The sequence below is a fragment of the Drosophila biarmipes genome, chromosome 3R, assembly GCF_025231255.1.
Source record: "Drosophila biarmipes strain raj3 chromosome 3R, RU_DBia_V1.1, whole genome shotgun sequence".
In the NCBI taxonomy this organism is placed as follows: domain Eukaryota; kingdom Metazoa; phylum Arthropoda; class Insecta; order Diptera; family Drosophilidae; genus Drosophila; species Drosophila biarmipes.
In genome coordinates, this window is record NC_066616.1 from 9587947 (window position 1) to 9615790 (window position 27844).

General features: G+C 41.6%; 5 protein-coding genes across 5 annotated transcripts; 3 read left to right on the forward strand and 2 right to left on the reverse strand.

The window, feature by feature from the left end:
• Positions 1–503: 503 nt before the first annotated feature.
• Positions 504–3108, forward strand: LOC108030963 (GDNF-inducible zinc finger protein 1). Its single transcript, XM_017104163.3, has 5 exons — positions 504–798; positions 856–1862; positions 2035–2169; positions 2234–2344; positions 2818–3108. Exons 1-5 carry the CDS (start codon positions 628–630, stop codon positions 2963–2965), a joined length of 1572 nt encoding a protein of 523 aa, XP_016959652.2. The 5' UTR covers positions 504–627; the 3' UTR covers positions 2966–3108.
• LOC108031542 (endoribonuclease ZC3H12A) lies at positions 3030–4866 on the reverse strand. Its single transcript, XM_017105079.3, has one exon. It carries the CDS (start codon positions 4708–4710, stop codon positions 3073–3075), a length of 1638 nt encoding a protein of 545 aa, XP_016960568.1. The 5' UTR covers positions 4711–4866; the 3' UTR covers positions 3030–3072.
• A 597-nt stretch (positions 4867–5463) lies between these two features.
• LOC108031881 (uncharacterized) lies at positions 5464–27519 on the reverse strand. The gene is made up of 3 exons (XM_017105646.3): positions 27406–27519; positions 20410–20677; positions 5464–9170 (listed from the first exon to the last, which is right to left on the reverse strand). The coding sequence occupies exons 2-3, from the start codon at positions 20468–20470 to the stop codon at positions 9025–9027; spliced, it is 207 nt and encodes a 68-aa protein (XP_016961135.1). The 5' UTR covers positions 20471–20677; positions 27406–27519; the 3' UTR covers positions 5464–9024.
• Positions 13103–15775, forward strand: LOC108031879 (protein I'm not dead yet 2). Its single transcript, XM_017105642.3, has 13 exons — positions 13103–13244; positions 13309–13420; positions 13479–13595; positions 13654–13802; positions 13862–13976; positions 14032–14087; positions 14140–14265; positions 14315–14650; positions 14714–14808; positions 14865–14951; positions 15007–15200; positions 15309–15446; positions 15505–15775. The coding sequence occupies exons 1-13, from the start codon at positions 13222–13224 to the stop codon at positions 15643–15645; spliced, it is 1689 nt and encodes a 562-aa protein (XP_016961131.1). The 5' UTR covers positions 13103–13221; the 3' UTR covers positions 15646–15775.
• On the forward strand, positions 15877–19723 carry LOC108031880 (protein I'm not dead yet 2). Its single transcript, XM_050888483.1, has 13 exons — positions 15877–15999; positions 16059–16191; positions 16252–16368; positions 16430–16578; positions 16632–16746; positions 17033–17088; positions 17148–17273; positions 17336–17671; positions 17736–17917; positions 18025–18218; positions 18292–18626; positions 18690–18859; positions 18918–19723. The coding sequence occupies exons 1-11, from the start codon at positions 15992–15994 to the stop codon at positions 18544–18546; spliced, it is 1671 nt and encodes a 556-aa protein (XP_050744440.1). The 5' UTR covers positions 15877–15991; the 3' UTR covers positions 18547–18626; positions 18690–18859; positions 18918–19723.
• Positions 27520–27844: the final 325 nt, after the last annotated feature.

Here is a 27844-nt window from a genome sequence, read left to right on the forward strand (position 1 = left end):
GTCGCCGCAGTTGATACAGTGGACATCAGATACAAGCGAAATACGAAAAAATGTATATGAAGTGCTTAAATAAATATACAAATTATAGTAAATCAGAAACCATTAATATTTTAAATTCTGTTTGTTTCAATAAACTTTTCTGCAAGTCCTTCAAACTAAAATATACAGTACATAAAGAGCTTTCAAAATTATCAGTTACTTTTATTTTGTTATATTAGTTCCTTTTTTATATTATAGTTTATTTTTGTTATAAAGCCATTTAATTTAAGACCTGTATATAACAGTAATTAAATAACATTAACTTTATAGGCTTACGACTTCGAGTGTGGACTTCTAAATGTTAAAAAATAAGCAAATGGAAGTATATTTACTTAAGCATAATAATATTTATTAATTAATTTAAAAAATATATTTATATTTCTTACCCGCATAACAGAACACCCCTAATGCAAGTGCCGCCGTTGCCGTGGTCACCCTGTGCCTCCGCCATTCGCGTTGCAACGCGAGCATCTTGACTCCAGACTTCACTATATTTTTTTGGCGTCGTCTTCGACGAGCGAGCGTGTTCGCCAAAATATACAAGCGGAAAATAGCTTCTTGGAGCAGATCAATCCTCTATACGCGACAATGAGAGACTCGGCGGCACAAGCGAGTCCGGCGGCGGCGCCAGCGACCACGCAGAAGTGGATCGTCTGCCGGGTTTGTCTGCAGCAGCCAAAGGAGCCCATGGCCAGCATTTTCAACGACGATTCCGAGAAGGACCTGACCAATATGATCCGCGAGTGCGGCGGAGTGCCCGTAAGTATTGTCCATTAGCCGCCGAGCACTTTCATACTTCTGTAATCCCCCCGCCAGATCAAGCAGTTCGACCACTATCCGGACAAGATATGCGAGAAGTGCTTCAGGGTGCTGAAGATGGCATTTAAGTTCCGGGAGACCTGCCAGCGTTCCTACGGCCATTTGCGGCAGTTCGTGGGCCCCGTAGAGGTGGAGCAGCGATCGCCAGAGAAGAAAATGGAAGAGGCAGCCCCCAAGCAGGAGCAGGATCCTGAGGAAGCGGAGCAGCAGCAGCAGGAACACGACGAGGAAGAGGAGGAGGAGGATCTGGACGAGAGCCAGTACGCCGAGGGCGAGGCGGAGGAGTCTGCGGAGGCCCAGGGCGGCGTCTTTCATGACGACATGGAGGAGGGCATAATTGTGGAACTGGAAAAGGATCGCATTGTGCACGTCAAAAGCGAGCAGGTGGAGGAGGACGGCATCATCGAAGAGGTCTACGACGTGTACGAGACCTACGAGGGCGACATACTCGCCGAGCATGCCGGTTACGACCAGGAAATGGCCGATCAATCGCTCTCCGAACTGTCAGCGGACATCGAATACTTGGAGCAGGTCGATCAGGATCAGTTAACCGAAAGTGCCCACGAGGATGACGCAGATGGAGACATGAACTCCACCGAAGAGGAGTTCCTGCCCACCAAAAGTGTTCGAGCATCCATCAATGCCAGAGGCGCCACCAAGCGTAGAGCAAATCCCCGCAGAACAGCAGCATCATCTGCATCTGTGGCTGCGGCCTCGGGAACCTCCAAGTCATCCGTCCGCGCAAATCTGCTCAAAGTCCGGCGAACTAACAACGATGCGGCCACAACCAAGATCGTCATCAACTCGGATGACGGTGTATCCATTGGCGAGGTGCTGGCGCGGAAGCACTCGGGCATCAAAACCAAGGGCGGCCACAAGATCCTCGTCGGCGACAAGAAGGAGTTCAAGTACATATGCGATGTGTGCGGCAATATGTATCCCTCGCAGAGTCGCCTCACCGAGCACATCAAGGTCCACTCTGGAGTTAAGCCACACGAGTGCGAGTAAGTCATTCTGTATCATTGGAAGTGTCACCTAAAGATACTAGTGAAAAGTAGTAATCATAAACTCATACATTAAATGTATCGTTGTAGTAGCCTAAGAGCTGTACAGATGCCTTTTCCCAAGTTTCCTTGTACCAAGAAAGCCAATCTTTAACTAAATGTCGATTTTCAGAATCTGTGGACACTGCTTCGCTCAGGCCCAGCAGTTGGCGCGTCACATGAACACCCACACTGGAAATCGGCCGTACAAGTGCAGCTACTGCCCGGCAGCCTTTGCGGACCTGTCCACTCGAAACAAGCACCACAGGTTAGTTGATTAAATTAAGACTGCCATTTGAATCCTATTTTATTATAACATAATCTTCATGCAGGATCCACACCAACGAGCGTCCCTACGAGTGCGATGTGTGCCACAAAACATTTACTTACACCAACACCTTGAAGTTCCACAAGATGATTCATACGGGAGAGAAGCCACATGTGTAAGTACTGCTTTCCCCTCGCACTACAGTCCAACTTCTCTAGCACGAACTTTCACTTTTGGAGACTTTGTTTTCAACTTTGTTCTAATAAGATAAGAAATTTCAATTCCTGAACAATTCAACTCCTCTTTACTAAAATATTTTTCCACGCTAATAATAGCAAAAAATCAGAAACAAATTACATACACAGAGCTTCTTTCTTATAGCGTTTAAACTTCAGTTCACTATTATAATAATATATTTTATTAAAATAAATTTCTTATAAAGATATTCTTCAAGTTCCATGACATCTAACTACAGAATAGCTAAGCTATTAGTCTCTTATGATAATTACGTAACATTAGAATTCAATTGACGTTTTTTGAGTGGCAAAGAGATATTAAATATTCTTAGAAATTCTGAAGTTCATCGGGAGCTCACAGTTCCTGCAAATCATTCCTGATTAATTTAACAAATTCCCTCTCTACCTTCAGCTGCGAAATCTGCGGCAAGGGCTTCCCGCAGGCCTACAAGCTGCGCAACCACCGGATCATCCACGAGCGGCGCGGCCAATCCTCACGAGAGGCCGTGGGCGGTCTGCTGCCCTACGACTCGGCCAACATTGTGGGCCTGGAGATGTAACTTTCGGGCGAGGACTCCTCGTCGTCCGAAGAGCGACACTCTAAACATTAAGCAGACACACGCGTGTAATTACACATCTAAGTATATTGATGAAATTTAAGCCTAGCCTAATTATGCGGAAATAAATTAAGTATAGCTGCGCAGATGGTCTTGGCGTCGGTCTCCTCCGGATACAGTTGCAGCACGGCGTGCACTTGGTGCGGCGGAAACAGGCTGCCCAGGTGGTAGCGGAGCAGTCGGCGCTGCTCCTCCCGTGGCAGCTGCTGCGAGGCGTGCAGCTCCTCGTTGATGCGCGAATCAGAGGCGGACAGATGGGCGAAGTTGTGAGCGGGCAGTGGCAGACCCAATCCCTGATCCGTGACCGGGGCGGATGGCGTGCGCGTCAGATACTGGTGGTGATAGTTGGAGCTGGAGTTGGACTGTTGATGCTGCTGCTGCTGCACCTGCTGCTGTTGCTGGAGAGGAGCGCTGTAGGTGGGCACCAGGAGGCGGTAAGCGGGCGGCGGCTGTTGGCGCTGCAGCTTCTTGTGGCGATTGGGCTGGCTGGACTCCATGGAGCCCTCTGAAAGCTCCATTTGCGTCGAGAACCCCTGGCACACCTGCTCAATGGTATTGGACTTGGTGCGACCCAGTGGCTCCCGGCTAATCAGTGAGTTGATCTTAACATTGTTGTTATTGCTGCCCGGACTGATCATCTGCTGGCCCCCATTCGTGTGCAGCGGAGCACTGTGCGAGGCCTGGAGGGGCAGCCGCTGTAGCAGCGCACCCGGATGATGCCGAAACTTGCACTTCTGACCGTAGGTGCACTTCTTGCCGTACGGGCACAACTGCTGGGCATCCGCCATCTTCTGCTGCGTCTGCGAGCACAGGAACAGGTCCAGATTTGGACCCGATCTGCCCAGCGGATCATCGGGTGGCATGAAGATGTCGTTGACAAACGAGTACATCAACAGGCGCTCCTGCACTACGCGCCGGAACTCGTTGCTCTCCAGGATCAAATCCCTGTAATTGTCGTTGGACACCACAATGCCATCGGTTTCCACGGCCAGCTTGAGTATGAAACGATCATCGTAGCAGGACACCCGCTTGCCGTCCAGATGTCGCGATGGCGTAAACACCAGGAACCTCTCGTGCTCCAGTTCGTAGAGCAGCTCCTGGTCGGCGATGTTGTTGTTGGCCATCTCCTTGCGCCAGTTGGGCACAAAGGCGGTGATGTCGCGATGCCCACGCTGCCGAAACCAGTCCACACAGATGCGGATGCCGCGGCAGGAGAAGATCACGTTGTTGCCGTGCGACAGGGCCACATTGCTGCCATCGATGACGATGTGTCGCAGGCCAGAGATGCTGCTGCTTCCGACGTTGGCGGTGGTGGCGGAGGAGGAGGAGATGGTGGATGGATTGCCGCCGCCTACGATATGCGCAGGTCGTGGTGCGTCCGCCGTCAGCTTGATCAGCTCCGCCAGCAGCTCGTTCTGCTTGGCCTCCGAGCCCAGACGAGTCAGCGCCGAGTGGATGGACTGTTCGCTGTAGCCCAGCTTCTTGGCGAACTCCAGGTTCTGGCGCTCCGTCGTCGTCCGGCTGGGACTCTCATCGTCGTCGGAGCAGCTCTCCTGCTTTCTCACTGGCAACTTGTTGCTGCTGCCGTGATGTTGTTGCTGCTGCTGGTGGTGTTGCTGTTTTTGTTGCTGCTGCTGTGGCTGGTGTTTTTGCTGCTCCTGCACTTCACAGTTCATTTTGATGCGCATTTAGGTGACCAGCGGCTGGCTTTCCCTCGGCTGCTCGCTTCTGGTGGCTCGGGACTCCGATTCGTTGCGTTTTTAGCTGTCTCTGCAGCAAGTTCCGTCTATTTACATTTACAGACTTCCGTGTTGTTGTTGTTTTTGTTGGAGCTCTGCGGGCAGTGTGGCCGCGGGCAGAGCTCTCAGAAATACCTCCCTGCTGCGCCAAGAAATGCTGGTCACACTACGATTTTTGAATATTTTTCGTACATTTTAAAAATTTTCCATTCTTCTACATAAACTTAAAATAAAAAAAGTAAGCACGTTATATTCTAAGAAAACTTTTAAGTTGTTAAACTCTCAAAACTGTTAAAGTCATGAACAATATTTTAGAATATTTAATTTATTTGAGAATGAAATTTATATAACATTTTTAAACCTTTTAAATTTTGTTTAAAAATGTTTTCACACCTTGAAAAGAATTTTGATGATAATTTAAATCATTAAAAGATATTTAAGGGAAATCACTTTTAAAATCCGAGGAGTAATATTACTCATACGCCTGGTGGGCTGAGTAGGAATGTAATTATTTTTGAGAGGCAATATATAAGAGAACTGCTTTACTTCATTTTTAGGTAAGCAAAACCAATCCACTTAAACTTAAACAAAATTGAAAGCTAACTGCTTGATAGGGCTAATAATAACCCTTTTTGAGGTAACCTTTTCCAAACCAACTGCTCCAATAAGACACCTTCTATTATTTTGAATATATTTCAATATTTATTTGCTAATATTCAAGATAACATTATTATTTCAGATGCTCGAATAAAATCCCAGTTTGAGTTCTATAACATGCATAAACACTCCTTTATTGTATTGTTGTACATAAAGTATATCGTATATAGTTTTAACAATTTTCACACTACTATATTAACATTTATAGATCTCACTTAGTTAGATTTAATTAGTTAAAATAAAGTACACGTTTTTTTCGTATTGAATTCTTTGTTTCATTGTACGTTTGGTCCCCCTTTTCATGACAAAAAAGGATGCACTGCCCTCGCATTAGCTACAAATTCAATAGTTTACTAGGTATAAGTGGTCACATCTATCTTGGTTACATAGATATCTATATGCTACGCCCGAAGTGCAATTGGATAAATGCATATACAATACACAATACGTCCCGTCCAGCGACACTAAAGTAATTTCATTAATTTCGTTTCGTCCTGGAGCGTCCTTTCATCTTTGGCCAAGTCATGTGGCAATTAGTGAGACAGCCATACATAAAAAAACTATAAAACTGGACGTAAAGTTGACTACGTGTGCTATGGGAGGTCCTTTTTTGGGTGGCTGTGTATCTGGGTCCGCTTAAAAAGCAACGAGTCATTCTCTTCGCACGCAGCGAAAGTGTGTTTCCCTCAAAGGATTCAGGATAAAGATGCATTTTAGGTTGCGAGCCCTAACCCTTGCCCCCCGAAAATCCAATTTTTTCCCAACTCTGGCACACGAGACAAGTGCTAAAATTTGTGCTCCGCGTGTTCTTGCAATCTTTTCTTTTTTATTATGGTCGTCGTAAAATTTATTGTTGCTCTTTGAGCGTGTCTGGGTTTTTATGCTGGGATTTTTCTTGCTTAACGGATAATTAGTAAAGTTTCCTCCCTTTTCCATATTCCGCTCCATGGCTATTGTTGATGATGCACTATTAAACTACATTTCGGTGGTTGAGTGTCAAGTTAACTTTTGTGTTCAGTTTGTGGTCAAAGTTTTGTGTTGTGAAAAGCAGGGATCCATTCAAAGGGTTAAAAAATTTGCTCTATGAATAATACATGTGCAACTTAAACAGCTTGATAGGGTCAATAAAAACTTTAAGAAAATCTTCTAGAACAACGTTGAAAACTCGTAGTACTAAAACCTTTCAGGGTTAAGAACTTAATATGCACAGAAAAGCCGTAAAACTATATGACAGGAGCAAACTGCCAGACGTATGAGTACCTCTCTAATAAAAATACATTTTCCAGACTTTAAGCGTTCTTCATCATAAAACCTTCAGCGTGAAACCTCCTCCGAGTTAATTTTCCATGTCAATAGACCCATTTGGTCATAAGTAATTCGTCTGGCTTTGCCCTAAGTGCCCTGTAGCCGCAGGATCTGGGAGGATTCGGCCTCCACGTGGTTGCCAGGCAATTGATGAGCTCTCATCATGGCCTGCCAATTTGTCAAACGATAATTTCTGGTCCAACGAACTTTGTCATTTATCAGTTGTTTAATTTTTAAAAGCACTTTCCGGGGATAAGGCCCCATACCCCATACCCCGAAAATCGAGTTATTTGTTTGCTCTTAGGCCTCTTGATGTGCCTAAAAAAGCAGGAAAAACAACAAAATGCCTCGGAACCGATGACGGAGGTTGTCTAAGCTGATTAACATTGAGTTCCCGACACATGGCCAAAAGGCGGATGTGTGTTGGTTTATTTTGTATTTTTTTGGGGATGCGAGTCGGAATAGATATTTTTGTGGGGCCTTCCGGACGACGACATGAGCTTTAATTTATGCCCACCCCCTAGTTTGGCCGAAAAGGATCTTTAAATGTGGTCCATTTTGGCCTAATTTAATGCCAACTCTTTCTGCCCTTTATCTGGGACTCGGAATCGCTTTGCTACCACGGAATCGCAGGCGATTTCCTTTATTGTTCCTCCTCGCTTTGTCCGTGGGCACTGCACCCAGTTTCCGTTACTGTTTTTATTATTACAGCCTCGAGCTACGGTCTTGAACCCCCATCCAAAAAGAGGAAAAGAATCCCAGAAAAGCAGACAAAAAGGCCACCAAAAAGGGATATAAGAAAAGTCACTCACTAGCTGGAAATGTCTCCTCTGTCCCTCTGCCCCATTGGTAGGTTAAATGCTCCCGCGCTGTCAATATTCGAAATTGGAATATGTGTGTAAGACCACACAGAGAATAAAGTCGGTTACACATCCTAATAGCACTTGAAAAACTTAAATATTCGGAATCGGAGTACGTGTGTAAAACCACAGAGAAGCTAAAGTTGCTCATACATCTTCGTGGCGTTTAAAAAAAGAAATTACAGTTATTAGTATTTTAAAATATTGAGGTTATCAGGTTAAACTTAATACTTAAAAATATATTTTTTGTAATTAAATTTCCATTAATATTCTCAGAATTTCTGTTACTGCTTTCACTTAAGGAATTTGTTTTAAATTTATTGAAATGATGGGAAACTCCGTTTAAGGTCTTGATTATTTTGGTTTAATTGAAGTATTTTTCATCAATGAATTTATCTATAAGTGTTGTGGTCTTTCTTGGGTGTAATATTTTAAGAATCCATCTTATTTCGTTTTTAAGTTTTCCTTTTTACAAATAGTTATATTGCTAAAAATGTTTTAAAATATTTAGCAGTTATATATAGCAAAAGCTATTTGCTTTGGTGCATTAAATAAAAAAAAAAAAAATTTAAAAATTAAAAACATCTTTTCTGAAAAAGCACTCTTATTTTTAACTAATTCTTCCACTGGCTACAACATTTTCTCTCCGTGTGCATATGCACAATGTCTCCAACATTCAGTTTGGGGCAACAATATCGACACAGCGCACTTGCAAAAGTATCGCTTATATTTCTTTTGCTGCCATTATGCCCTGGTGTGAGGTTTCGGTTGGCTCTTTTTTATTATTCCTCCTCGGTTTGACAAACAAAAGGTTGCTGCATGGTGGAATTCGAGCGAATTGCATTTTAAATTGAAATGCCCGGGCGTGGTATAAAAACACGAATTTATGAAACTCTTAAAAAGTCGCAATTGTCTGGGGCAGCGCAAAATGGTAGAGAATTTAAAGGGAATTTGGAAGCCAAACGCTTACATGTCCCTTGTGTTGATTATTTTCCTAACGACCAGGTCCAAGGAAAATACGAAATGGCGGAATACAAACGCCTAATTGGCCGAACAAATGTCAAGTGCCAGGCGCAACCCACTGTGCACAGTGGGCAAACAATAGAGCCATGCTTCCTGGCACTTGAGAAAAACTGCAACTGTGGCAAAAAACCAACAGCGATGCCGGAGAACGTTTAAGCAGCACAAATTCCACTGCTTTCCGATTTGTGTACGTGTCTGGCGGGGATTTTGGGTGGTGGGCAGCAAGCGGGAGCTCGGCTGCAGCCACTCTGGGTTATTTTTGTTGGCCAACTAAATCGTCAACGTCAACATTGTCGCAGACCGTGTTGACATTTAGCCTTGCACTGCCACCGCTGCAAAGGAGAGCAAATACAGGTCACAAAGAGAAAGGAAGCCGCGTTCTTTGGGATTCCGGGGGCAAATGGACAACCCGAGCCCCTTAGGCGTTGATATAATACTCCCGCTTCTTCTGGCACTTCTCGTACGCAATGTAGCACAGGGCGATGGTGATGAGCACCAGTATGGTAATCCCCATTATGATGCTGACCAGTATAATCTCATCGTTGATGCTCTTGTACGAGTGACCTGCAAAAAAGAGACGAGCTTTAGAGGCCTTGCAGAAAAATTACAGTCAATTATTCTTGTCAGGTGGCTAAAATACGGGTGCTCCCTGCCGCTGTTTGCCAATCCACAATACGTGTTTTTAAGGGCTCAGCTCATGCATATTCAAACAATACGGAAAACAAAAAATTTGGCCGGACCATGACAAATGCAGGGTTGTAAAGAATAAACGATGGCCATATGCCAGAAGCAATCTGGCTGACAGCCCACGCACACCCAACAGAGACATAAAGCTTGTAATAAACAAAAATAATATGAAAATTGGATTTGCAATTCGCCTTTTTACAGCGGCAGATGTTCCAATATTTTACGATCTCCCCACACATGGCATTGGATTATTAACGCAATTATCGGGGCAACAGTATGTAAAAAGCTTGGCGGGGATTAAGTTTTCAGCTTGATGTACATTCGATAAAAGGTAAAAACTTGGATTACCCATTCGGAAACGTATGCAGAAATGGTAAGGGAAAATTATATAAATAGGAGCTGCTTAATGAATAAAGTGCCCAATGTTTGTTTTACAATATATTTTCAAGGATGCAATTAAGTGTCGAAGAAAAAGTTCAAGCCTTCTAGGGTTGACCCCACATTTTACATTTTTATTTTTATAAAATGTACTATTCTACACCGAAAAATAATATATTAAAAATATGCCAAAGGCAGTGCTGATGTTAAAGTATGGATTTTGAGGATAATACTTTGCGTAGAATTGTGTAGAATTCATTTCAATAAAATAAGTTGGAAATTATTATTATAATAACCCATATAAGCGACACGATAAACGATATTGAATAGTATAAAATTAAAAATAAATAACACAATTAAACAATACTTGATTTTGTAAACTATTTTTTTGTGGTGTGTAAAAAAAGAAAAAATGTCTTTAAACAGATAATATAAATAAATATAAAACAAAGCATTAGTCCCTCTAACTTAAATCTGATTTATTAAATATTTTTTTTAATCCCATTGCGGTCGAGTATTTTGCCACGTCATTAACTTTCAGGGTGACTTAAATTATATTCAAATGCGGTATTTGCAATTTAAAGCATTGGTTTAAAACGCGGTTGGCTTAATTTCAATTTGGCATAACCATTTCCATTTCCACGCTGCCAACTTTTTGCAAATAGGCTCTCATTGTTCGGGTCCATTTGGGCCAGATGTTTGCTTTATGGGTAATTTAACACATAATCGATGCCGAGCATTCATCCACTCGCCTTCAGCGCTCGACACACATCAAACAAATTAAAATCGTGTTTACGGGCAGCCAAAGCGACGCCGCCAAGGATTTGTTAATTAGACGGTTCGTATTACGGAGGCTCAAAGCCCAATGGGCCGCGTCCCAAAGCCAGGGTTCGCCATAAATCTCATTTTCGGCATAACACACATTGTATGTGGTATCTTATGCATATAAGTGCCTGTGCGCTCAAAGTGCTTGATGGTCGTTTCGAGGCGTTGAGTGCTCCTCATGGTTCACAGTTCACAGTTCATGGTCACTTGGCCCGGATAAATAGGCAATCATTTCGATTGTCTTACCCTGGCCGAAAGCCTCACCTGGATGCAGAAAATGTTGTGCAAAACGCTGGTAGATAAAACTAGATTTATGGCAGATTTGTAGTCCCAAAACATGTGTATGTTAGACATGTGAATGGCAAAATAAAATATACGGCAGCAGATTCTGTATTGCATTTTAATGTTTTATTTCTGTTCTCCATTAAACGTATTATATATTCTAAACGGATTTCCGTTTGTTAATTTACACAAGTTTATAGACCAGATTTGCCAATTTTAGGTAACCACATTGTCAATTTGTTTTGCAAGTTTTAGATATTTAAATGACAAAATAAATAATAAAGGCCTAGTAAAAATATTTGTCAAGAGATACTCCATTGCAATTTAATTTTTAATTTCTGATTTCTATTAAAAATACATAATTTAAAAGCTTGGTGGTTTTAAACGGACTTCTGTTTGGAAATTTTCTCATCTTTAAAGACGAAGTGTGCCAATTTGGGGAACCACATTGTTAATTAGTTTTGCAAATATTTCGCTTGGCTTGCAGCAAAGTGAAAGTGAAAGTGCCGTCGACATGTGAGACCCACTTTGAGCAGGAATCGAGATGTAAAAGCTAGATGACCTCAACATGAAAACCATGACTTAAATTTAATTTCCACAAAAAGTGGTTTTCTTTCAAAGTAAAGCAAAGAGCTTAAGTGCTGGATGTTGGCCGAAAATAGTAAACCTTTTTTTATCTCAATTTAAAAAACCAGATATATAAAATGTATTTCTATTTCTTAAGATAAATTAAATTTTAAGCATTGGGAACGTTTTGCTACATATTTTTCCAAATAATAATCATAGTAAAGAGTGTAGATTGAATAACATTGCTTATTAAATGTTTGAGATATTTTCTTCATATAGATAGATAGATTTCTAAATACTCCACTCCTAATCGAAATCCTTTTCAATTAGTTAAAGAAAACTGGGTCGTCATTGTCTAATGACTTGCCTAATGGGGTTTCCCCAGAGTTTCAGTGCTATAATATACCAATTAAGGAGAACTTTCAACCGACAATTGTATCATTAGCCACTTTGCTATTTTGCCAAAGTTTCCAGTTGACATTCAAGTGCGGTCAAAGTTTTGCGGTGCCTTAGCTATGTATACACACTTCTTGAGGACTCTTCGGACATTTATAAGTTGTATTTTAAGACCACGAACTTGCGGCTGCATAAAACATCAAAAGCGCAAGAAAAGTTTGCCGTATCAAATAATAATTCACAGAGATGCCTATCCGGGAGGGCTGACAAGGTTCGGGCTGTCAAAGTGTAAGTTATGATAGCGTGAAATATGCAAAACGAATGCAGGAGACCAACGCCTCCGACTCAGCAAATTGAAAGACGTAATAGAGCCCATGGGCAAAAACTGGGCTAAACTGAGCGTGAATTATTGAGGTTCACGACTGGATGGGCCCAACCGTTTTCGGGGCTCCGGCCAAGGACACATGTCCTGCCGCCAGCCGATGTGTATGTATTAAATTTCATTTATTGTTCTCTTCCCGACCAAAAATCCAGTCAATAAAGTCATTTGACAGATTATGTGAATAGACAGAGTACAAAAAGAATCTTAAGAAAGGAAGGAGGAAGGTTGGGGCTCACATTCATCTAGCATTATGTAATATCCTCCGCCGAGTGTGGCGGAGTGCGTGTGTGTGCGTCCTGTGTCTGACATCTTCGAAATGTTTTGTGGCCACAAGGATTTGGCCAACATTAAGGAATTTCATTTGGCCCAGATTGGGGCCGAACTTCTCAAACACTCCAAACAGGATGCGACCGCCCGAAGTAAATATTAATTTAACACACAGAGAAAAATATATTCCTCTTTGAAAGAAACAATTCCCCAGGCCTAGAATTATTTATAACTCAATTTTTAAATTTATAAAGCTTTCTCTTCATTAAACGAAAAACGCATTAAAAGTTCTGACAATGAAGTTAAAACGAGAATTAATACGGAACTGCTGGCACTGAGTTTGAAAGAGTGTCCTGCGACACTAATTGCTTTGACAAACAAATTGGAATTGAAAATCACATCGATTCGTTTGGAAGTTTTCTTAACCACTAATGGAATTTAAACGGAAACAAACCGGAAATGAGACACCCCTGTAATTCAGGTTCCTGTTTTCCCTGTGTGGCGTTCTTTAATTTGAATTTGACCTCCTCTGATTGTAGAACTTTCAGGGTGCGAGAGGAAATTATCAATTAGATGACATCAAAGTGTGTTCAGATTTGAATTTCTCTTTCTGAAACGGCGCGGATTGGCGGCGACCCTCGGCTAAGAGGGCACCAAGAGAGCAGCGAAGACACTTTCCTCGCCTACGGTTGAATAACTTAGCACTCCCTGTTCCTTAGGTCCGATTACGATTGTACACAGGCTTCCGCACACGTAATACACATACATGATACAGGGAAAAAGCAAATGTTGGCCTAATAATCGCATTTGGCGGCCTGAAGACCAGACAAGATGGCAGAGCCAGAGGAACCACGGTTTGAGGCGTTGATATGGAAGGTATCGTGAGGAACCTCTTAACTTATAAAACGCTTCCCATAGGCAGGTTGCTCTCGGTCGCTGCTGCAAGTTCCACTGGCGGGGCAAGATAGCTGTGATCATACCCATCATCACCTCGCCGATCCTTGTCCTGGGTTTCGAGTACAACGCGTCTGTAAGTACGGGTTAAGTTCGCTATTTATGGATCATATTGATGGGTTCCAATGCTTCAGGAGTACAAGTGCTTGTACGTCATAGTTACCATGGCTCTGCTGTGGATCACCGAAGCCCTGCCCATCTACGTTACAGCACTGTTGCCCATTGTGTTTTTACCAGTTCTTGGTCTTGTTGTGAGTGAAAGTATATCATAATAAATATTATAATGTATAATACAAACGATATTTTCAGGACACCGCAGTAGTGTGCAGTATGTACTTCACCGACACCATTGTCATGTTCCTGGGAGGTCTCGTTATGGCCTTGGCCATAGAGTACTGTAACCTCCACACCAGAATTGCCCTGAGGGTCATCCGGATTGTCGGTGGAAGTCCACGAAGGTAGGCTTAAAGTCTCTTTAACAGATCCAAATCAATCCTTATTTTTGTTCTTATAACAGATTATTCGTAGGACTCATGAGTGTAAGCGTATTCATGGGTCTGTGGATATCGAACTCGGCTGGAACGGCCATGATGTGCCCCATAGTCAAGGCGGTAATAAATGAAATGGATGTCGTAAGTAATTCAACTTTTAAATACCATTTCACCACCTCTTTTAATACATTTTCAGAACAATATATTTCCAATATATATGACACAAGAGGAAGAGCCGGTGGAGGAGGGAGAGTGAGTTAATCTAATTTGCATAACCTGTAGATCTCCAGCAAATCGCCCACAGCCCACCCCATCCCTCGAAGGTAGCTATTGCCTTCTATGTGGGCGTGGCCTACGCCTCCACAATTGGCGGTCTGGGAACCCTGATTGGAACGGGGACGAACCTGGTCTTCAAGGGAATCTACGATCAGTAAATAATGGAGTGTGCTGAAAACACATATAGAGATTTTTTATTACAGACGGTTTCCCACTTCCACGGAGGAGATCACATTTGCCAACTTCATGTTCTACTCGATCCCCCTTCTGGTGGTGGTCAACATAACGCTGGTAATCCTCTCTTTTATGATAACCCACATGGGCCTGTTTCGACCCAAAAGTGAAACCGGGCGGCGGATTAAGGAGGCCAACGCAAACCGGAAATTTATGGAGGAAGTTCTTCGACAGCGTCATATTGATCTGGGCCCAATGAGCTGTCACGAGATCCAAGTTGCCATTCTGTTTGGTGTGATGATCCTTCTCCTAATTACCCATAGACCAGGCGTTTTTCCGGGCTGGAGCGATTTGCTCAGCGCAAAGTGAGTATTCCTTTCAGGAGGCATTGAAGAATTGCTCTTAAGATTAACCCATAACCATTTTAGGCAAGTAAAAAGTTCGGCTGGATTGATGTTTCTTATTCTACTAATGTTTGCCTTGCCCACTCAATACACCTTCTTCAAGTACTGCTGCGGCAAAGGTGAATTTCTTGAGTCCAAAATCAATAAGAGTCCTTTATAGCATCCTGCGTCACAGCTCCTTTCCCCGGCCAGGCATTAGATGCCCTACTAGCTTGGAAGTTTGTGCACGAAAACGTGGCCTGGGGTCTATTGTTCCTGCTGGGTAAGGTTTTAGGATCCCCAGGTCTCCCAGAGCAATTGGCTGATTTCGATTTCAGGTGGGGGCTTCGCCTTGGCCGAGGCGAGTAAACGAAATGGTGTGAATATAATGATTGCAAGGGCCATGCAGTTCCTCACCGGAATGCCTAGTATTGTGGTGCAGATAATCACGATTCTGCTGTCCATGTTCTTCTCAGTCTTTAACTCCAACGTGGTGGTAGCGAACATAGTAATACCGATCTTAAGCGAAATGGTAAGAAATATGCATATTATAAATTACCTACTCAAGTAATCTATATATTGAATGTATGTTTCTTTAATAATCACCAAATATAATGATTATCATAATTTCTTCATCCAGGCTCTCGTCGTGGAAATCCATCCCCTGATCCTGACTTTGCCATCTTGTCTGGTAATCAGTATGTGCTACTTCTTACCAGTGAGCTCGCCACCAAACGCCATTGTTACAGGCTATGCCCATATCAAGACGAAGTACTTGGTTAGTAAAGCACTTAATGCTATTCCCAAAAGCATCCAACTTAAAGACACCTTTTTAGGCCTGTTGCGGCGTCTTACCCACAATTATTGGATTCCTTCTGGTTATCCTGAACACGAATACATGGGGAATGCTAATATTTCCAGCAGCCAATACCTTTCCGGACTGGGCTAAGGACATTAAGAACCAGAGCCGTATCTGAACGAATGCTAATGGTTGCGTAACACTAGTATAAAGAATTAAAGATATACATTGTGTAAAATTTTAAGGAGTATTGTTTGCATAAAAGTCCTTAGAGTATGTAATGTAATAAAGGCATCACATTTAGCTTATTCCCAAGAGCGTTCATTTTAATCCTAGAAAATGGTGACAAATAGTGTAAGCTTAAGGTCAAGGAAGATTAGCTATGCCTCAAATTATATCCCCAAAGAAAAGATAACTAAGGCTTAAAATAAACTGTATCATAAGATAGATTCAAGAGTGAGCCTTGTAAAAATTGTTTTGTTGAACGCAAGATACGAAATAAACACTGTTAGAAGCCAGACAAAATGGCCGAGTAAGATTTTACACTTTCACTTCGTTGAAAACCAATTGACCTTTGATCTCGTACTGCAGTGCTGAGGATAGATTAGAAAGTGGCCTGGCATGTAAGCGCTGTTGCGGTTTCCATTGGAGGGGCAAGGCGACCGTCCTCATACCGCTGGCCACATTGCCACTCATGATTTATGGCTTGATGGTGGGTCAACGGGTAAGTTGGACAGACCCCAGACCACAGCCCACAGTGGATAACCCCTTCCCCCACCTGCAGGCATGGATTTGCATGTTCCTGGTGGCCAATATGGCACTCTTCTGGATAACGGAAGCCATTCCCCTGTACCTGACAGCTCTGTTTCCGATTGTTTTTCTGCCCCTGTTTGGGATTTTGGTAAGTTAGTGTAGGGGAGAAGTGGATCCTCCTTATCATACCAAACGTCATCATATTCTAGCCCTCGGACAAGGTGTGTAGCTTTTACTTCAGTGACACTGTGGTTATGTTTCTTGGGGGCTTGCTGGTCGCCCTGGCCATCGAGTACAGCAATCTGCATCAGCGAATCGCACTCACCACTATCCTAATAGTGGGCTGCAGCCCTAGGCGGTAAGTTTTCGTTCAAAAATCATGAAATAACTTAAATGGATCCCGCTCAACAGCTTGCACTTTGGTTTGGTCATGGTGACTTGCTTTATTTCCCTTTGGATCTCCAACTCGGCGGCCACTGCCATGATGTGTCCCATAGTCAAAGCCGTTCTTAATGAGATGGACGCGGTAAGATTTTCGTATAAGACTAATTTCTTCGAAATTGGTATGCTATGATGTCCTGTTACGGTCCATGAGTTCACAGAAATGCTTTCATGTATTTAATGGTCCTTCAACCCGGATAAGCGGCTTTATTCATAAGCCGACTTTAGTAGTTAATAATTGTGGGTTGGTTATATTTTTGTCTATATACAACCTCTTTGGCTTTAATTTATTTTCATTAACTAACGCATTGTAGAAAACCAAACATATTAAATATTTTTTTTTTATTTTTCACGCTGCTCTTTATTTTCAGCAAAATATATTTGCCATTTATAAGACTCAGGAAGAGGAGCCGGTGGAGGAGGGCGAGTACGTATTAACTGTTGGTAAATAAAAATCCTTTTAAAACAATCTCCATTTTTCATTAGCCCTCCGCACCCATCTACCATCTCCATGGCCTTCTACTTTGGAATCGCGTATGCCTCGTCAATTGGGGGATGTGGAACTCTAATCGGAACGGGCACAAACTTGACCTATAAGGGCCTGTACGACACGTAAGGATCATTGGTCAAGTTTGCTGGTCATTCTCATGCCAATCTATTGATCAAACCCACAGGCGTTTTCCCAACTCCGAGGAGAAGATTGACTTTCCCATCTTCATGGCCTACGCCATGCCATTTGTGGTGATTGTGCTCATCCTTCTCACGTTCTTTTCGCTGCAAATCACCCACATGGGCCTCTTCCGACCCAAAAGCAAGACCGGTCAGGAGGTGAAGAAGGGCGCCGAGGGCAAGGACGTGGTGAAGGCCGTGATCAAGGAGCGCAAGAGGGAGTTGGGATCCATGAGCTGCCATGAGATTCAAGTGGGTCTGCTCTTTCTCTTAATGATTTTCCTTCTGTTCACCCGCAGACCAGGCTTCTTTCCCGGCTGGGCAGATGTTTTGAACGCCAAGTGAGTAATCCTTGGAAATTCCGGTAGTACCTAATAACTAATAAATTCACTTGATCCTTGGTAGAGCCATAGGCAGTGGCCCGCCGGTATTTTTCTCGGTTCTTTTCCTCTTCGCTCTGCCCACACAGTACACCTTCTTCAAGTACTGCTGCGGAAAGGCTCCGTTTCCAGGACAAACGATGGATGCCTGCCTCTCATGGGTCTACTGCCACAAGTATACTCCGTTCGGATTGTGCTTTCTGCTGGGTAAGTAGTTGGTGTTAAGAATCACATTTATAAAATTAAAATTTATTCGACTAGAAGCTAAGGAAAATTAAATTTAGTTAATCAATAATTTTGTATTTCCCTGGCAGGTGGTGGATTTGCTTTGGCCGAGGGCAGCCGGGTTTGTGGAATGGCCAAAATGCTGGGCGAGTCCTTGGCTTTCGCCGGGCAAATGCACCATGCCCTGGTTGTAGCTATGTGCATTTTGATTTCACTATTTTGCACCGCCTTCGCCTCGAACGTGGCCATCTGCAACATTCTGATCCCGATATTTTCGGAAATGGTAAGTTCCACTCAGCCATCCCAAATGTTTAAACATTCTTTTAATAATATCCTTTTATAAATGTACTTTTTAGGCCCTGGCGATCAAAGTGCATCCCATCACACTGACTTTTCCCTCCGCCCTGGCCTGCAGCCTGGCCTTCCATTTGCCTGTGAGCACTCCACCCAATGCAATTATATCCGGCTATACGGGTCTTAAGACCAAATACATGGCTATCGCCGGTATTTTGCCAACCTTCTGGGCCTTCTTTTGTCTGCTATTCACTGGAACCGTATGGACAATGGTCATCTATCCGGGGAGCACTGAGTTCCCCAAGTGGGCCAGTTAAATCGCGTGAAAATAATCAACCCATTCTATTTTTTAAAGCAATATGAGAAATGTGAACATTCAGAAAGCCGTCAAAAAAAGGTTAGCTTCCTCACTGAATAAAAAACATGTATTCAAATAACATGTTCTGTAACTTTTTCCCAGACTTATAATATACAACATTTTAAATATCTCTTTATCAAGATGAAATATATTGAATTTCCGCCATTCCCAGTAATTTTCCTGTCAAATCAAAATACTCGTGCCTTTTAAAAAGAATGTTGGTTTCGCTTTGGCAGCAAAATTATTGGAGTGAGTGCCGAGCCTTGCAAAATGTAAGTACAATATTCTCCTACAACATGCTAAGAAGTCCTCTAACAATTTTGGTTTCAGTTCTAGGTGACAGCATGCTTATTTGGAATTTTGATGGCCAATAAATACTTAATGCACAATTTGCGGCAATAAAAACTACACTAAACTTGTTTGAAAGTAGCAAAGCCTTCTCGATGGACAAATTTGGAACCTGGAAGGGGCGGGAATCTAGCCTGCGGGTGGGTGTTCAATCCCACTTAGCAGAAAACAAAAACTTTATGCAAACACAGCAAAATGTGCTTCGGCTGGTCCTTCACCTGAGCTCATTCACATTCGCAGCGCAGTGTGCTTAAAGATAAAATCAAGCCAAACATCATTACGCAGAGCAACTGGATTATATTGCTTTCATGCGTGAATGATATGGGGGCACCCGAGGAACCATTTGCAGCACACAAATCCCCAGCCGACACACGCATAAACAAATAATGTTCGAGCACGGGAGAATTCCGATGCGAGTTGGTACTCATGTGTATAAGACAGGCACCGAAATAAATGTAATAAAACCCCGACAAGCGGAATATACATACGTAATCAAGACACGAATAAAAACACGCTTTTCAACACTGATTACGGTGGGGCATGCGGCAGGACTTCATCAGCAGGACGTCAGGACGACGCCAACGGGGGGCCACAACATAAGCCCGCCAAATGGGCGACAGTGCGGACAAACAGCCACCCACCCATCCGTCCCAACACCCCACCATCCTACCAACCCCCCAGCCCAAATGCCTGCTGGGACGGATGTACAGTGGTTAGGGGCTGAAATAACAATGAGGCTTGTCATTTATTCATAACCCAATAATAATGACAGATTTCAATAAACATAATTTTGTATTATTCGGACATTTACTTCAGCACTGCGGCTGTCTGGCCCGCTGACAGGTGAGTGGAATAATGAATTATTTATCAACAGATATTTTTTGAAAATAGCTTTCGGAACAAGTATTCTGCATTAATTAAAGCTTTTCAACGAGGTATTGTTCGAGGAATTTAGGAGGGCGCGCTGATGATGGAGAGTGCTTTAATTAATATATTTATTTTGGTTTATGGCTTTTAGTTAGTTATATGATACCGTGAAAAATACATGGTGTGTTTTATTTATTTTTATATTCTTTGTTTCCCATTTCAGTTTATTTTTAGTAGAAAAAAATTCCATTATTAACATAAATTTACATGACTGTATCCAGTGGTATAAGATACAAGTAAAACAATTAAGGTAATAAATAGGTCGCGCGACATGTTGATTATTATTATTTTTTTAAAATCCATAATGCCAGATTTTTTGTAACCAATAAAAAACAATATAAATAAATAAATCAGTTTTCTGTAAGAGTTATGGATGCCTTCCGGTTGCTCATTTAAACAAAATGAAACCATAACCGAGATAAACCCGCGTGAGGATGTAATCATATTTACAAAGTGTGAAACATGACCGACACTTATCTCTTATGAAGGCTGAGTCTTATCTGGGCTTATACCCTTTTCCTTATCATTTTCATCCTTATCCACTCACCACTGTAATAATTGTTGTCCGAATAACCGTATTTGCCGGCTGTCCTGCCCCCGCCGGCCATCTTTATAGATTGCTTTGTTTCCCTGGCTCGTGTTGATACTTCCTGCCGCCCTAAGCCGATGCTGTTCTTGTTAGTTAGTTGTTAGGACTTGGGATGCCACTTCGGGACCATAAAACACTCAAAGCTGTATGGTCTGCTGATCGGCTTTCGGTCGTGCTACAGTTCCTTATTTTGCTGCTGCTGCTGCTGATGCTTCCGGGAAAACAACTGAGGGAGAAAAGCGGAAAGGAATGCAAATAAAATCTCGGAGTAAATCCAGACCAACAAATTGTTAATGACTCTGTCAGAAGCATAATCAACTGGGGTATGGAGCAAAAATCAGAAATCACACACACAGGGAGGCAACGCATGCCGCAGGCATGGGAAACCGGATATGGTAATAAGTCACAAAGTGTTCTGGCTTCTGTGAAAAGCTAAATGGGATAAAACATGTTGGAATGGAAAGATATATGTATTTTTCTATGAACAAAGACAACTACAATGAATAATTTCTTATGATAACACAATTCAAAATGTATTTCTTATTCATAGTAAGAAAAATTATAGTATCTAACTAATCAAGAAAACGTAGAAAATCCAGGGATTTTTTATTTAATTTTATATTTTCTGTTATATTTTTCATGCATTGAGGTTTTTTTCTTTAAATGTTAAAAAATATAGGCATATAAATTGAGTGTGTGATTATATATATACACAAACGAACATTTCTCCCCTGACCTACATATATATTTTTAAAATAAACCATATGTATATCTATTTAGTTTATATGCAGATCTCTATTTTTAATATTTCATTTTGTGTGTGTGTTTCAGTGCTTAGAATTTAAAATAAAACTTATAAAATTTACTTCCTGCAGCTTTAAAAATATAAATTCCTGCAGAACATATAACATTTAGAGCCATTAATAATTGAAAACCAACATTATACGCAGGCCAAGTTTTTAATTGACACTCTGCCACAGCCACGAAAAACATAATTTTAAATTAAATCAAAATATAAAGCCGCACAGATATGCAAAATAGGTCTCCTTTTGTTCCTTTGTCAAACAGAATTCGTTCTGGGAACACGCTGGCTTAGCCGCTCGTCACGTTACGTATACGCAACGTCAGCATGTTTTAATTACAGCAAACAGCCAAACAGGAGCGCTCGCCTCGCCTGGTCGTGTAATTATGCATATAATTAATATGCAAGTACTTATTTAATATTAACCAAATGGCTGCCACTTGGAGCGTGTCGCCAGCGGCAACAGCAGGAGCAGCCATCGAGTACTCTGCTCCCATGGCAACAATAAATTGTGTTCAATTTGTGTAATTAGTGTAAGAAGCTTTGCCAGCCAAAGGTGAATGGGCGTGAGTGAGTGCAATTGTGTGTCAGCAGGGGGCGGGGCCAATTTACACACATAAATTGTTTCCCGGCTTAGAGAAAGCAATTTGGAAATTGCATGCCCGGGCGTCACGAGGGGTTAAAGGTGAAAGTGGAGGCTTTGCGGCGTGTTCATGCCTGATGCATTTCTCTAGTTAGTCTGCTCCATTTACTGGGGGCCTCCTGATGGCACCAGTGGAACAACGGGCCGGATTTGGCCAAATGAGCCCGGCCATTTGCCATGCCAAGTGAGCACAGTGCAATTTGCTGACGATAAATTCCCAGTTCAAATCGGAGCTTAGCGCAAATTGGTTCTCCTCTGTGGGCTATGCAAAGTGTGGACCTAACTTAATTAAAACTTAGCGAAAGCTGTTGGGTTCAAGTGGCGAAACCGTGTTATCGGATAGTTAAATGCCTGTTAAGATGGAACAATTTGTTTTGGATTAATACTGTGAGGAGTAATGAACATTATGTTGCACTTTAAATAAGAATAAACACGTCTAGGCTTAACTAAATAATATTTAATAAGTTTTTTCAATTTTAAGTTCAGACCAAATATTATAAAATTCATAAAGTTGTAAAATAACTATGCATTCAAGTCAAAGTCATATGTTTTAAAGGTCGCTAGGACTAACTTAGTAAATTCAATAAAATACTTTCCTATACGTTTTTTATTTTTAAGGCTCTATAAAATATTATTAAATTTTATAATCGCAAGACATTATTATCAAATATGCCTACATTTCTCACTTAATAACACACACTTTACAAGTAGATGAAGATACTTTAAAGTCCCAAAACAATTATCTCTTCATTCAATTATTTCCTTATTTATCATGCAATCATACATATTTAAAATGTCACCACGCTAATTAATTGAGATACAAGTGACTTTCTATTAATTTCGCAAACTATAAATTAATTCTGTGAAGCCCCATCTGATACACTCAGGTTTCCACTACCAACTTATCCCATAAAACATCATCAATCAAGGCAAGTTTGGCCGCCTGGCTAAATAGCCGGCAAAGTTTGAACTCGCAGTGCAACTTGTGGGGCAGCTAATCTGTGCACCGTATCGCATCACTCACTTAGAAGAAATCCATTTACGGCCGAGCTATTAGATTCAGGCCAATCGGATCGAACTTTTGTGTGGCAAACTTTTCCGCTGGGCACTTTCCCGTGGTCCAATACAATTTATCGACTCCCACGCACTACAATAAGTTGTAGCCGTGAGTTATTCAAATTAAAATACGCATCCCTCTGCATCTTCTTTTGGGGCTTCGAATTTGATTATGAGCAAAAGTTTTCACCGGATCAGTTTTAAAAATTTCTTGCACGTACTGCGTGAAAACTCAATTACACGATGAAAGAGCAATTCCTCTTGTGCCCCTGAAAAGGGGGATGCCCCTCTTTTCCGAAAGGTGGCAAACAAATAGTAGAAGTTCTTCCGCTCTGTTTGTGTGTTTTGTATTTGCCATTGCGATGTTGTCCCACACTAAGAATCAAAAAGTTATAAACCTAGATTATCTCAAGGCCTAATTGTTATATACGAAGTTATTTCATTTTGATATTTAAAATTGTTTCTAAGGTAGAAAAAGTTAAATTCTTTTATATCGGTGTTAGTCTAATAAAATTAAATAAACAAGCCTTTCATCATTCAACTTAATCACTTTTGGAGAGAAATTCCTGGTAAAAATTTAATTTATTATTTCACATTGGTGATAATCCAATAAAATTATATCACTTTTTTTTAATTAATCACTTTTTGATACAAATTCCAATTTAAAAACATACATATTAATTAAAAATTAGGTTACAAATTCATTTACTAGTTGTTTTAAAAATAAATTTAACAAAAATGTGGTCTACAATTTTGTTTCTAGTGTTACTACAACGCTTTATATTTATGTAAGTGGAATTTGAAAAATATTAAGCAAGTTGTGTGTGTGTGTGTGTGTGTGTGTGTGTGTGTAACTTAACTAATGACATAATTTTAAAAATATACCAGGTTCAAGAACCATCACACATTTATTTAAGTTCAGATTCTAATGCCTAATGTGGTAACATTTTCACTTAGCAAACAAATTCCTCGCCTCTTTTATTTGATATCCTTTTTTCCCCAAGTGTAGTTGCAGCTGTTGGAACCCAAGCCAAAGGAAGAAGACCGCAGTCTAAGTGAGAACATATGTCGGACAGCAGATACACACCAGCGCATAAGAAATAATAGGAGTGCGATATGGTTGGGGCGGGCGGATGGGGATGAGGAGAGGAGTTCGGAGGCTGTCCAGAGTGATGTCTTCCATGTGGGTCCCAATAGGTTCCGTTTCTGGCTCTGACCTCCAGTAAAGCCAAGTGATGACCGAAATAGCACTAAAATTGTCGCCTCTGTTTCTCTGCATTCAGTCAGGCTTTGTCTGTCTGCGTGTGTTTATGGTGGCTCTTCCGACTGCGGGTGTGTGTGCTGACGGCTTTGGATGGTATCCTGTGTTCATGGGTGTGTGTGTGCGGAGTACGCCACATCCTGTTTCCTGGGCATGGCGTGTGCGCACGAGTGCCATTGTCTAAATTATTTGGATGGCGTACATTTTCCGTTGAATTTGCGTGCCCTGCACCGAGGCCCGGTCCACGGATCCCACTTCTCGGCCAGCTTTCCTCCTCGGGGAGCTGCCTGATGGCTTCTGATGGGGCACTCGACGCCCCAAAAACAATACATCAATTTGTACGTATACACGTGGCCCGGGCGTTTGTCATGGCAAGTGATTCCTCATGATTGGCCTAATTGTCAGTCAGGTCAGAGGCACCCACGCCCCCTACTACCATGAATGGAAAACCGATTCGATCTTTCCATTTCCCCTCCCACATGAAGTACTTTGTCACATATTTGCACAGAGTGGGCGAGTGAGTGGCTCTGGGATGGACTTTTAAAGGCTATTTTTATTCTAGATTTAAGTTATTGCCTTTTTTTCAATTTTTATTTACCTATCTTATATTTCTTATACACCCTAAATATATAAATGAAAACTACAATCCAACTACTGTATAGCAAAGAATTAGTTTGACGTTTCCTTGTCATAAACTCATATAAGCTCTTGTGTGAAAAATAATACTTTTCGGACTCACATACATTTTATTCTTCACAAAAGTCGCAATCATCTCCAAAATAAGCCGCTTATTTGGATATGACAGTATCATTTAAGAGCTTAGGTGAAAACTGAATTTAATGAAATGTGTCAACACTGCGTATGCGTGATAAACGTACGTCTAGGTTCCACCCAAAACGTACGTGCTATGTGGCTTGGTGTGCAGGTACAATATGTACATAGAGTTAATTGATGTGCTAATGGATGCTTTATTTTAGAATGGCTCTTATTTATATTGTGCAGAAGCCATTTAATGGGCGTTAGGTGGAAAACCGTTTTAAGTTGGCCTTCAGAACACACTTAAAAAACATATTGTATTATTTTTACCTTCGAATTTTTGTTCGACTTGAGAAGAATTCAATCGCAACTTTGTGGCCTTCAAAAAAAGAAAGTTTCTCATCAACCGAAGCAACTTTGACAAATAAACGGATATTATTCTTCAAATAGATAAATCGTAGACTGCGAGTTTTGCAAACAAATGACAGCGTTCTCTTTTCTTATATTGGCTTTTATTGATTTTCCGTTCACTTTATTGGAATTTTCCCCGAGAACGTCTTGGCCAAACAAATCTGTTCTCCCTTCAACTGCACAGGTAAACACCTTTATTTACCTATCGCATTTGGCCACCTCGGTACACATTATTTTGATCCTCGGGGGATTTGGTGTGATGGTCGAACAGGCTTTCCTGTAATTAGACGGGGGAAAACTTTCCTACCAAGATGTTTATTAATTGCACATGTGCGGGCCACAAGTTCAAGCCAGCACACGGCTTCAAGCAGGCTTCCCAGCATCTGCTCTCCAAACTGCAAGGAGGTTGAAGGAAAATCGACGCTATGTCTTAGCCGGCTTCTGCAGTGGCTTTCCTTGAAAAATTGAAAAATATAAAGTCGTTCGAGTGCCTTGAGCACCGGTAAGCACTATATAAATGGAAATATTGCACCAGTCGGTTGCACTTTATGTGGTGCTCCACTTTGAGCGAGAGCTTGTCTACACAAAGTGAGCAGAGGATATGCTAATAAAAGTTTTAGCTAGAAAACGATTAATGGTTAAGAGCTGGTTTATGGTGGCACAATACGTGCACTTGTCTGGAGTTCATAATGGCCGGTAAATGTGAAATATTCGTTTTTAATGCAAATTTCTAAGGGGAAAGTCGTAGTAAACACTCTGTTTTAACGACCCTTTTATTCCAACTTTAAAGTGCGTTCGTATTGGGGTATTAAAATTAACATATACAGGACACCTAAAAGAAGAGGGCATTCTGATGCGAGATGTTTTTTATTCCAGGCATGTCACGTATATAAATTTATTTGAATACATGTTTCATTGTGTTTATTATTTAAATGTCAATCAAGAAACGTGTGCTTATAGATTAAAAACTCCGTTTATAAACACACGAAGAAAACGTTAAGCAAAACCAGGTTATAATTGAAAGCTATTTTATGGTAGCGCGATGATGAAGTCGCTTGAGTTTATTTTTTTAATGGTCCTATAAAACATGAAATATTGTTCTTAAATGCAAATTCTTTATGGGGCAATCCCACTGGTGCAAGATATTATTTATTAACTTGACTTACAGCTCTTTAAACGCGGGTAAGGTTTAATTTTTATTTCAGGCAAAGTAACATTATATTGAAATTTTATAAAGTGGTTTTTTTTCAGCCCCCACATAAGCCATTTAAATTTAACAAAGAACTCTCGCTTGCAAAGGAAACTAATTGGCTTTGGCTGAACATTTTGACGTTTGACGTACCAAAGAAATCTGGAAAATTCTTTGTAATCGCTGTTTGCCTAAGAGTCAAGTAAGAAACCTTTTCCTAACTGCCAGGAACATTTTGCAATCTCTTTTGAAAGATCAAGTTCATGACTGCTTGACATTGAAGTCCCCAACCATTCGAATGTACAACAAATTGTTCAAAATTTAAACAGGGCTTAGGTAACTAGAAACCAAACAGATGTAGAAGTAATTTTCTGGAGCGGGAATGACGTATATCTAGGCGTGTAATAAAATACAATTTATAATGAGTTGAAAAACAATCAAAAGAAGACCCGAAATCACTTTTGCAAAGTCTAAACCATAAAATTCAATAGCTAAATCATAATATGCAAATGATGGCCAGTAAGAGCAAGGCTTAAATACTTTAAATAAGTTTAAGGCCCAGCACCCGTGGAGGAATCGACGAACTTGATGGATGATGAGAGGTGGCAGAGCGTGAACTTGACTCTGAACTCTGAAAAATAGAGTGCTGATGGAAGTGTAAAAATGCCAGCATGCAGTAAAACGACGGTCATAAAACAAGCCGTACAGTTGCCCATAAAAAATAAGGAAAAGTGGTTCCGATACCCAACGCACCTGGGTGGTTGACAGACTGCCAACATCTATCTGCTCGCGCGGTCTATAATTGATTTATATTGGCCATATGGAAGGGGGCTTACCACCAGCTTTTGTTGTCTGCCAACTGCCATTAAATGGCTAATTAAGATTTCAGTCCGCTGGCAGTGGTCCAGCAGTCTGCCGCAAATCTCACGCCTTTTTAAATCCCTTTTTTGGGCCCTATTTCCCGGCCCGTTGGTATATACATAAGACGTTTGTCCAGTGGGCGACACAAAAGCGCGCGAAATTACACAAACAAACGGGGTGCCCAAAAAACAGGACTAGCTCGCGCACACACGCAGTCACGTAAATACGGAGCAGCCGACTCCGATTGTTCCGAGTAAATATGGCGCCAAACGAGTCGAGGATGTCGCCTTTTGGAGCCTCCGATCGGTGCGCTTCTCAGTGTGGCACTAGCACTTCTGTCCCATCTGACGGCGTTTATTCTACTGATGAATGAACCCGCCGACGGATGCCAGGATGCGGAAAGTTCCCAGCATG

Coding starts and splice junctions, on each gene's coding strand:
- LOC108031542 (XM_017105079.3), bottom strand. CDS start 4,710: ATGCGCATCAAAATGAACTGTGAAGTGCAGGAGCAGCAAAAACACCAG.
- LOC108030963 (XM_017104163.3), top strand. CDS start 628: ATGAGAGACTCGGCGGCACAAGCGAGTCCGGCGGCGGCGCCAGCGACC. Junction 1,863..2,034: donor GTTAAGCCACACGAGTGCGA/GTAAGTCATTCT, acceptor GTCGATTTTCAG/AATCTGTGGACACTGCTTCG. Junction 2,345..2,817: donor ACGGGAGAGAAGCCACATGT/GTAAGTACTGCT, acceptor CTCTACCTTCAG/CTGCGAAATCTGCGGCAAGG.
- LOC108031879 (XM_017105642.3), top strand. CDS start 13,222: ATGGCAGAGCCAGAGGAACCACG. Junction 13,245..13,308: donor GCAGAGCCAGAGGAACCACG/GTTTGAGGCGTT, acceptor CGCTTCCCATAG/GCAGGTTGCTCTCGGTCGCT. Junction 13,803..13,861: donor GTCGGTGGAAGTCCACGAAG/GTAGGCTTAAAG, acceptor TTCTTATAACAG/ATTATTCGTAGGACTCATGA.
- LOC108031880 (XM_050888483.1), top strand. Junction 16,747..17,032: donor TTCTTAATGAGATGGACGCG/GTAAGATTTTCG, acceptor CTTTATTTTCAG/CAAAATATATTTGCCATTTA. Junction 17,672..17,735: donor GCAGATGTTTTGAACGCCAA/GTGAGTAATCCT, acceptor GATCCTTGGTAG/AGCCATAGGCAGTGGCCCGC.
- LOC108031881 (XM_017105646.3), bottom strand. CDS start 20,470: ATGGCCGGCGGGGGCAGGACAGCCGGCAAATACGGTTATTCGGACAAC. Junction 9,171..20,409: donor GGACAACAATTATTACAGTG/GTGAGTGGATAA, acceptor TCTTTTTTGCAG/GTCACTCGTACAAGAGCATC.